This window comes from Stegastes partitus, unplaced genomic scaffold (genome assembly GCF_000690725.1).
Source record: "Stegastes partitus isolate 25-593 unplaced genomic scaffold, Stegastes_partitus-1.0.2 Scaffold1028, whole genome shotgun sequence".
NCBI lineage: Eukaryota > Metazoa > Chordata > Actinopteri > Pomacentridae > Stegastes > Stegastes partitus.
This window is the reverse complement of record NW_007578759.1, coordinates 204,217-213,674: the sequence shown is the minus strand read 5'-3', so window position 1 is coordinate 213,674 and position 9,458 is coordinate 204,217. Positions and strand designations below refer to the sequence as shown.

General features: G+C 45.1%; 1 protein-coding gene across 1 annotated transcript in view; it reads left to right on the top strand.

Annotated features, from left to right (window-relative positions):
* pard3bb (par-3 family cell polarity regulator beta b) overlaps positions 1-9,458 on the top strand; it is a 218,717-nt gene that overhangs the window by 59,906 nt on the left and 149,353 nt on the right. Inside the window, exon 5 of the mRNA XM_008295178.1 lies at positions 5,472-5,542. Within this exon, the coding sequence (XP_008293400.1) occupies positions 5,472-5,542 (71 nt within the window). The remainder of the gene's footprint in view (positions 1-5,471; positions 5,543-9,458) is intronic.

Genomic DNA, 9,458 nt, shown 5'->3' with positions numbered 1-9,458 from the left:
GCTAATAAGTCTGCACAGTGCTTACCTGTCACGCTACACCTGAGTGTTTTAGTGCTTGTTGGACTGCATGTGGTGGATTCATGTTCCTGGGGTTTTATCCAGTCTCTGGAGGATGTCACACATGACTGGGAATCAGTTTTAAGCTAATGCTAACTCTATTGGCTGTTTGAACGGTAATATTTTCATCTGAGTCACTTTGAATTTGAATCTTCTGCTGCACAACCAGTCTCATGCACCTATACAAGTATTCAGCATCCTTGTAAGAGTTCCCTTTTTTCTTCATTGCTTTTAACATTGAATCATGGTCACTTTATTGAAGACTTTTCCTGTTAAAAACAAAAAAGTCATAAAAGTCAAAACCAGATTGCTTCAAAGTGATGTTGCTTCATCAGAAATATAGGATGGATGCTTAGAAGTGACTCATCTAATCCCACAGAGATCTGGTCTTATGGTATGGAGGTAGAAGGGTGCAGGAGAGACGGGGATGAGAGAAAGGAGAGGGTGGATGAAGAGGAGAGAAGGAAAGCCTGGAGGAACGGAGGAGATGGACTTTAGTGGTGGATGGTAATGGAGGTGAAAGATGGCGACGGGGTGAGGAGAACTGGTCGATGGAGGGACGATGGAGACGGGGGAGATGGAGGGAACATCTGTGGTCCAACCTCCATCACACTGCAGTGCAACCAACTCCAGCAAGCCCTTTTCTCCACCTCCTCCTGTTTCTTCTTCAGCTCCTTCTCTGCTTTTTCTTTTTCCTTCTCTGTCCTTGTTTGTCTGCTTTTGTCTTTCCTGTCATCAGTCTTTTAAAGAAACTGAGGAGTCCCCTGTCTGTTCTTTCTTGATTCTCCACCTTCACAGCTTTAATCTCGTCCTCCAAGTCTTTTTTCTCTTCCTGCAGTTCTGTTCCACCTATTTGTAGGATCATCTCGTTTTCTTCTCTTCCTCTATATTCTGCAGGGTGATGATCTCCTGATCTGAGCTGCTTTAAGTAGAAGTACACCAACACTGACCAGGGATGCAGACATGTTCAGTGACAGCACGATACGACCATGAAACAACACGTAAATAAATACTCACACACTCTGTACAAATAATAAGAGACTAATGTTAAGGAGTAAATTAGGTTTATTTGTATAGTTGGAACTGCTAGCAGCTGCATTGTTGGGGAGTAGATATCTACATGTACTACATATACCAACACTGTCATGTCTGTAAATGTCCCTCCGGCTGCTGAGGTAACGTCTAAAACAAGCACTGTCACACGTTGCTCCACTAAATGATGACGTTTGTCCCATATGACACACAGCCATCATTGTTAGCCACTCTTATGCACATATCTATATACAACCGTGACTGGATCATCGACCCTTAACAATCCTAAACCTGCTATCTGACAGGAAAACCCAACAGAACCCATAAAAACAGCCTTAACATAGCGACAGCCTTGGATTGTGACTCCGACATGACATTTAATGTCACCAATCAGGATGACGGCGTATTATCTGACTGAACAATCCCACAGATTGGCTACGTTCACACTGCAGGACTTGATGCTCAATGAGGATTTCTTTGTGACTTCCTTCACGTTTCCACTTCAATGCGACTTGTATGTGATCTGCTGTGTGAACTTCATACGAGCCAAAAGTGTCCCGCATGCGCACAAGAGGACACGATGACGTCACACGCAGCGAGCGTGCTCAGTGTTTATGGAAGTAAACATGGATGGTAACGGTGGAGCGTATCTGCCACTCCCCCGCCGCCACCGATGGAGGAAACAGAAGTGTGAGCGCTAACTAAACTAGCATCAGCAGCCAAGTACTGCCTGTGTGTTCTGGACACTTCCACCCCGTCAGAGCGCTGCCCCGGGGTGGAAGTGTCCGTTCAAGCATCAAGCCCTCCTCGTATCTCCACCTGCGTCTTGACAATCCGACATAAAGGAAGGTTTTACATTTAGGGTCGGATCATCGAGTCGCGACTGTACATATATATATACATACATATATATATATATATATGTATGTATATATATATGTACGGCCCGTTCAGTCCCATTCATCATACACATTGCACAAGGCTCATGTTGAGATGGATCACCTTCGTCTTATCACTTTCATACAGATGAACACATACGTACACAAAGTGCCCAGCATGCAGCACCACTAATTTATCATACTCAGTCTGGGAGTGTTTCAGGGAACACTTAGCCTGATTGGTCGTTCAGTAATTAGTAATATTACTAATAGTTTGCTCTTTTTGTCTGCTTTTAGCAATTATGAGATTGGAGCAGAAGCCTAAATGCTCGCAGCCCATTTATTACAGCGTAGTTATTCAAGGTAGGATTATCCATCACTGAGTTAAAATGGAAATCCTGCTTCTCTGTTCTCCAGTTTTTGGACGACGACTAATGCTCACAGTTATTGATTCAGCTGTCCAGCGGCGACACACTAATGTATTAATTTTTTCCCTGCAGTTCTCAGCATATTTCTAATAAATCTTTGTAATTTAATAACTCTATTTGTGATTTCTTGTCAGAGCGTTGGGCCTTTCAGTCATGAGTTCAGTCAACTGTCTTTATGGAGCTGTTTGTGCTACAGTCTGATGTGATTATCAGGTAAAGAAAGCCAGGATGTCTGTGAATATTCAGCCTTAATAATACCTCAGTGTGCACCTCTAATAACCAAATAAAGCTTTGCTCATGTTGAAAGCGCAGCATCAGTGAATGAAACGGATCCCTCAGCATAAGAAGTGTAGCTGTGATACTGGCAGCTTCCAAACGACGAGGAGTTCAGAGGATCGCTGAAATGCTAGCAGGAGTAACGAGACACGTTTATTTGTTCAGAATCATTGACTTGTTTTAAATTAGCCTTTGATAGGTAACATACGTTGATGCTCTTTGTAATTAATACGTACGAGGAGGAGAAAACGCTGGAGACTGTTTCTATACGCAGTTATTAAACGAGACACACAATTAGGCACCAAACACTTCACAGTTAATGTATACGACAGAGAGGTGAGTGTAATTAATGCTGCCTGTCATCCTGTTGCTAATTGAGCTCACATGACAACATCAGCAGCCAGACCAGCTGATTTCCTCCACCACACCTCACACATGCTGCTGTAGTTCAGTCTGATCCCTCCTTCCTTCACCTGCTTCGTTTCTACGTATTCACCTATTCCAGGTGTTATTTGCTGACTCAGCCCGGCTCTCCTTTGCTCTCTGATCCCGTTCTGATGCCGTCTGTTTCCATTAGCTTCAGTGTCTTTCTGTTGTTCTTCCCGTCCCTCTCTGACAGGTGGAGCAGCTCGTAGGGCAGCTGGGGGTCACTGGAGGTCAAAGGTGGAGGGTCATGTTAGGAGTCCATTAGTGGTAGAGACGAACACGCAGCCTTATTGACCTGCATGCGTCTCCATATGCTCACAAACATGCGCTCAGTTCACCCCGTTGCTCTGATACCCGCTGTGATGCTCACATATGTTCATTATGTGTGTTTGCATTTCTTACTACAAACTAAACTGGCTTTACTTTAACACCCGTAGGTTTACTCTGTGGTGGAGACGAGGCTTCTCCTGCTATAGTTTGTAGTCTCAACTTCTAAATATAGACCCTAGAATAGTCTGGATTCATTGAAATGGTGATGGAGATGATGTTTGACTTCCTGTAAATTTAAAAGCAAAATAAAGATGCTAAACGTGCTCTCACTATAGACAGTGTTGGGTTCATTCCAGGTCTGAATGAGGAAGGTGGTTCTTTAAAACTGTTCTCTGATGCTTTTTGTTCTATCAGCCGTAGAGAAACGAGGCCTCGTATGAAGGGTTAGGGTTGGGGTTCTGGGTTTAGGTTTAGGGTTCGGGTTAGGGTTTAGGGTTAGGGTTAGGCTTAATGTTTTCAGTGTTTGTGGTGTGACTGTACCAGAGAGAAGAAGGATTTTACCTGTCTGTGCTGATTAGTGCTGTCACCAGTCTAACATTCAGACTTTGAGATGATAGCTGTCTAATTGTACAAATACTAAAACTATATCTTCGTTATAGATCTAGCCAGGATTGGAAGAACTCTTCATTAAGCTCAGCTCTTTATGCGTCCTTCAGCCTTCACATATCCCACCGCTGCTTAAACGAGGTGAAGTCCTTATAGATCAGTGGGAGCGCAGTAGCTTCCAGTCTAACCAACCACTCAGGTCTTCATTTCTACCTGGTGCTGTTGGTCTTTATACTCACCAACACCTGGTCTATAGCGGCTCACAGGTTCTGGTCGGGCATTGTAAGCTGTGCTTTGAACACTTCTGTCCAAGATGTTTTTTGTTGGAGGAGTTGGTTCCCTCAGTCTCCATCGATAGAGCGTCTTTCAGAGACGGGCTTCGTTGTGTTCCTGAGCTCCCCCTGGTTTGTATGTTGTGCTTTGTGGACAGTTCGTGCACCGTCGACAGACCGCTGCTATCTGCAGCCATGACAGCTGCCGTGTGCCGCCGCCGCCGCTACGCCTGCAGAGTAGAAGCAGAAAGCTGCAGCACACAGCGGCCCGGTGTCACACTTTAGACAGGAAGTCAGGCTCATATCAGAACCCTATCAGTTTTTAATTGTGGGTGTTAACAACATAAAGTGTAGTACGGTTTCAGTGCCACCTTCCTGTTGGGTACAACCCTGCTGTGGATGTAGATTTATGTCACAGAGCAAACAGTTAAGCCCTCAGATAGCATTTACTCATAAAGAAGAGTGTGTGCTGGTAGACACAGCTGGCACGGAGCAGGATGACCGTCTTTCTCTGTAGACCCGTTAAATCAATAGATGTTCTTCACAGTATCTAAATAATACGAAGCGTGATTGGCTAAATGTCTGGAATCATTACCAGCCTCCCAAAGGTGGGATTTATGACTGTTCATGATGGAGGGTCCGTTCACATGTATGGATCAGGTTTAGGTTGTGGTTCGTATGGACACTGCTGATCTGTTCCTGACTGTGGAGCTCCATCACTGTGGAACCTGTTTCTACACTTCGTGCAACTCCTGTGCTGCTGTTAAAGTCTTTATTCCATCTTGTGTGCATCGTATCTGCGCGTCTTTCTGGCTCCTCGCCGTCTGTTTCCTGGTTGCCATTCCCAGTGACAGTGTTATTTATCACTGCTTGACAACACTGTCTTCTTGCCTTCAAGTAGTAATTACTATTTGTATGTCATTCATCAATCAAATGAGCAGCTCCTTCACTCCTCACTTCACTCATACATTCATACGTTCATTCATTCATTCACTCCCATTGTGTTGGCTTGTCTTTCAAAGACCGAGTTGCTGAGCTGAGGATTATGACATTAGAAGATCAGAACTCGGACCTGCCTGAACTCCTCCACTCAGCCGCTCATTCTTATGTCTGTGGTTCAGCAGCACCGTTCTGGTCACCAGGATTCATTCATGTTGTGCTGCTGGAGCTCGTTGTTCACTCGCTAACAGGACGGGTGTGTGTGTGTGTGTGTGTGTTTCCTGCAGGCAGCCGGTCCCGCTGTGGAGAGGCAGGCCGGGCTGGACCGGGCCCACGGCAAGCACACCTTCAGTGGCAGGTCAGTGTGTGTGTCATTGTTGTCTGCCTTCATCTGAATCTGTTTAGTTTTCATTCACGTTGCTTGTAGTTTATCCAGATGAACCACCGGCGCCGTGGGTTGGGTTAAATGTTCTGAATAAGCCAGTGTGTCTCTGGATCCGTTGGACTGTTTTATGTAGTTCGTTAAGGTTTTGTATGTGCTTGTGTCTGCATTCATGTTTACTGATGTGTGTGTGTGTTTCTGTCCTACTTTCCCTTCATTAAAACAGCATTCTAATCCAGATCAAGGCCCTCACAGATATAGTTAGTGTAAAGAAGCTCCATCATTAGCTCACTACAAAAGACTGCCAAAACAGGGTCAGGGTCACACACACACACACACACACACACACACACGCACACACACACACACACACACACACGGACTAAAAAACAAACAGCTAAAAACACACTTGCATCTGCTTTCTTTCTGAACAGGCAGACAGCTGAACACATGCATACGCTAATGAGGGGAGCGTTGGGAGTGTTTGGGGTGCAGAGCGCCCTGTGTGTGCTCTGGGTGTGTGTTTGTGCTCGTTGTGGAGCAGAACACCACATCCTAGCACAGGAGGACAGAGGAGTAATCAGAGTACGACTGAAGCAACAGCATTTCCATAAATAGTTGTGTTTCCATGCCAGCGTGGTCGGCGCTCAGATGAAGGTGCACGAGTCACGCTTCAGGTTGTCGTCGCACTGCTTTGGACCTTTAGCAGCACAGAAATACGTGACCTTCACGGTGCAACGCTTGACCCAATTTAATAAGCTCATATTATTCCATGAACGTGAGAATTTAATCAGAACATTTTTTCAGGTTTTTTTTAATGTGAGGCGTTTAGGACGGGTTTGTGTGTCGGTCTTTCTTTGGTAACAGGACTCTTATTGTTGTAGGTTTGAGTTTGATTCAAATCTGCTGTGACTATGAGCTCCTAAAATCCTACATCACAGTTCAGAGACAACTTAATAACAGAGTCCATGGAGACAGGAATGACTGGAGGTCATGTGTCCGCCGAAGGCTCCGGTCAGGATGCTGAGGAGGTAGATAACAGAGTCCAGCTATCATGTTGTGTTATTTAACAACAGTGTTCAGGCTTAAAATTAAGTAAAAGAGTGTAATGGATTAATAACTGTTTATTTGTTGAAGTCAACATGTGCACAGTGTTCCACGAAGTCGACAAGATCATTAGCAGCCTGTGTTTGGTTTGTGGAGCAGCTCAGGTCACCACAAATAGTCTTCCTGTGGAATAGAGCAGTTTATAAAATCATCCTTTACAGAGACGCCCGTTCAGAATAAATGTACCGATTTATATGTATGTTGATACCAGCCGATGGAGTCGAGCACCTTTAATAGTCACACATGAAAACCACATTAAACTCGGTGAGAACGTTTGCTGTCACCACGAGAGTTAAACGTAGAGGTTTGTCCAGGAAGCAGCCTTCACCATGTGATGGACGTTAACTTTACCACATGAAGTGCTGATTTGCTCATGACGTTCCTCATCATGTGTCCCTGCTGCCGTCTGTGTGATGCCTCAGACACACTCGGTAGTTGAGATGTGGCTCTAATGCCTCCCTCCGTTAGGAACCGAGGCACAAACAACAACACTGGCGTTTTCATTTTTCTCATTTACTTGATTTAACCCTGAGCTGAGATAGAGATAGAAAAAACACAGCTGTGTTTAGTAATCACACAAGATCCCACAAGCCGACGGCAGTCTGTGACTACCAGGAGTAACACACAGTTAAACACGCTGTCAGTGTGAGAAAAGCCGATTACATCAGTGATCAGTGTGCTGCTCTGTGACAGCACTGACCTCCGCTAATGGACACTTTATTACTGTGTGTTTCACTAAGGAGCAGGTCAGTGTGGGCGTGCTCTAAATCCACAGTTAATTCATAATGATAGAACAAAACCACATGTGGACGACCTGTAAGGAGAGCCGGCTCCAGCCCTGTGGTGAGACCAGGGTGTGACCTCAGCCTCTCCAGAGCCAACCAGCACCCAGCACAGATGAGCTCATGAGTCTGGGCAGCAGCAGACTGTCTGCTGCACATTATGAGCTACTGTGGAGCTCCACTCGGCCACCTGAGTTCATGGACAAGCAAAGTAAATGGGAACAATTCAAGTCTGATCCCCTCATAGCAGCGCGTATTTCACAGCCACAAATGTAAAGGTAAATATTCAGGACGCCCGCTCACGCTGGTGGCGTTTTCTCTGTAACTTGTATTCTGCACATATCCTCTCTCTCACACACACACACACACACACACACACACACACACACACACACCACCTCAGCTGTGAGTAATGTAAAAGTGATGTAATGGTTTTTGTGGTCGCCGGGGAAACGATCCTTGAAATTGCAAAAAAGTCCAAAATGAGTCGCAGAACGCGGCCATAAATACTGGCACAGCAGCGCATACGTTAAACCAACACGCGTGTCTGTGTGGCTGTGTGTTAGCTACGGCTGCTGTGTGCGGTTCCGTGCACGTCGCGCTCCTCCCAACGCCGTGCAGGAACTCGTGCACCTTTAAATGGGAAGCTGCACCTATAAATACAGTAATGGTCCATCATAATTTCAGCCGCACCGCGCGCACACCACAAAACTCATTACGCTGGAATCAAAATGTCCTTTTCATACAGGGACACAGATTTACTGTAAATTGGTTTATTGAAATAGCATTTCAACTATATTATATTTCTTTGTGAATAAAGCGCTGTGCTGGAAGTGTGCTAGGAGCTCGGAGGTGAAAAGGTAAATAGGTTTCACTGGATGCACAAAACCAACTGGATGGGAGGAGGGTGTTCTGGTTTAACGGGCCTGCTGTGGAGCCAAACACTAGTGAAGAGTGCTTTCATGGCGATATTATGACACTGATCTGTAGGTTTATCTTGGTCGCTTTATCTGCTTGTACCTCCATTCATTCTGCCTATCAACAAACGCCGGGTTCTGTCCTCCTCCATTTAATTCTGTGGTTACTTCCTGTTGGCTTTTGCTTTCCCGGGTCTCATCCGTCCTCATCACCTTATTATGCCTCTTCTTTTCTTTTTTTATTCTCCATATTTAAAGCAGTATAAAGATAATACAGATGCTCCAATCTGTCCTCAGCTGTATTAACATAAATGTAAATGCTGAACGTAGGGGTCGACCAATCAAGATGCAGATGCTGCTAATTAGTCATAAAGGAGACCAACTTGCAGACCAAAACGTCACTGTTGTGACTCCACCACAAAGCTTTGTTTAATTATGTGTCACATGTTTAATTAGCAAAGCTATTGAGCATGTGTCTGTCAGTGCTGATTGGCTGGAGCTAGTGCTGTGTCATCAGCCCACAGTGGGTCTGGTTCTGCTGCAGGCGGCTGGCTGGCGGCTCGTAGTTCCCTCAATCCCTTCGACTCATTCATTCATGAAACAAATAGTAGTTATTGTTATCTTTACATTCCTGTGTACGTTCTTACATTAACCTTTTGCAGCGTTGTGTTCTCTTTACATCTGTGGCGCTGCACTTAAAAGACTAGCTGAGAGAAAAGGGAGTGATAAATAAGGAGAGGGATGAGAGGGCGAAGCACTGAGAGTGGCTTGGTAATGCATATCCTCCTTTTTGTTATGTGTCTCTGTGCTCGTGTCTTTCATAGCGAGGATCAGTGAAGTGGCAGGTGGATAAAGAGAACACCTGCTCTCTTCATCTCTCTCTGCTTCTTTCTTTCTCTTTTTTCTCCCTCTCTTGTTCTGTCATTGCCTCTCTCTCCCTTTTCTCCAGTCTCACCCGTTTTGTCTCTCGCTCACCCCCACTTCATTTTTTGCATTGATGCAGCCTGTCAGACATCTCACAGGAAAAAAATGAAAAAGGAAATGCAAATGGATCTCAAGTGCTGTGTGTGTGTGTGTGTGTGTGTG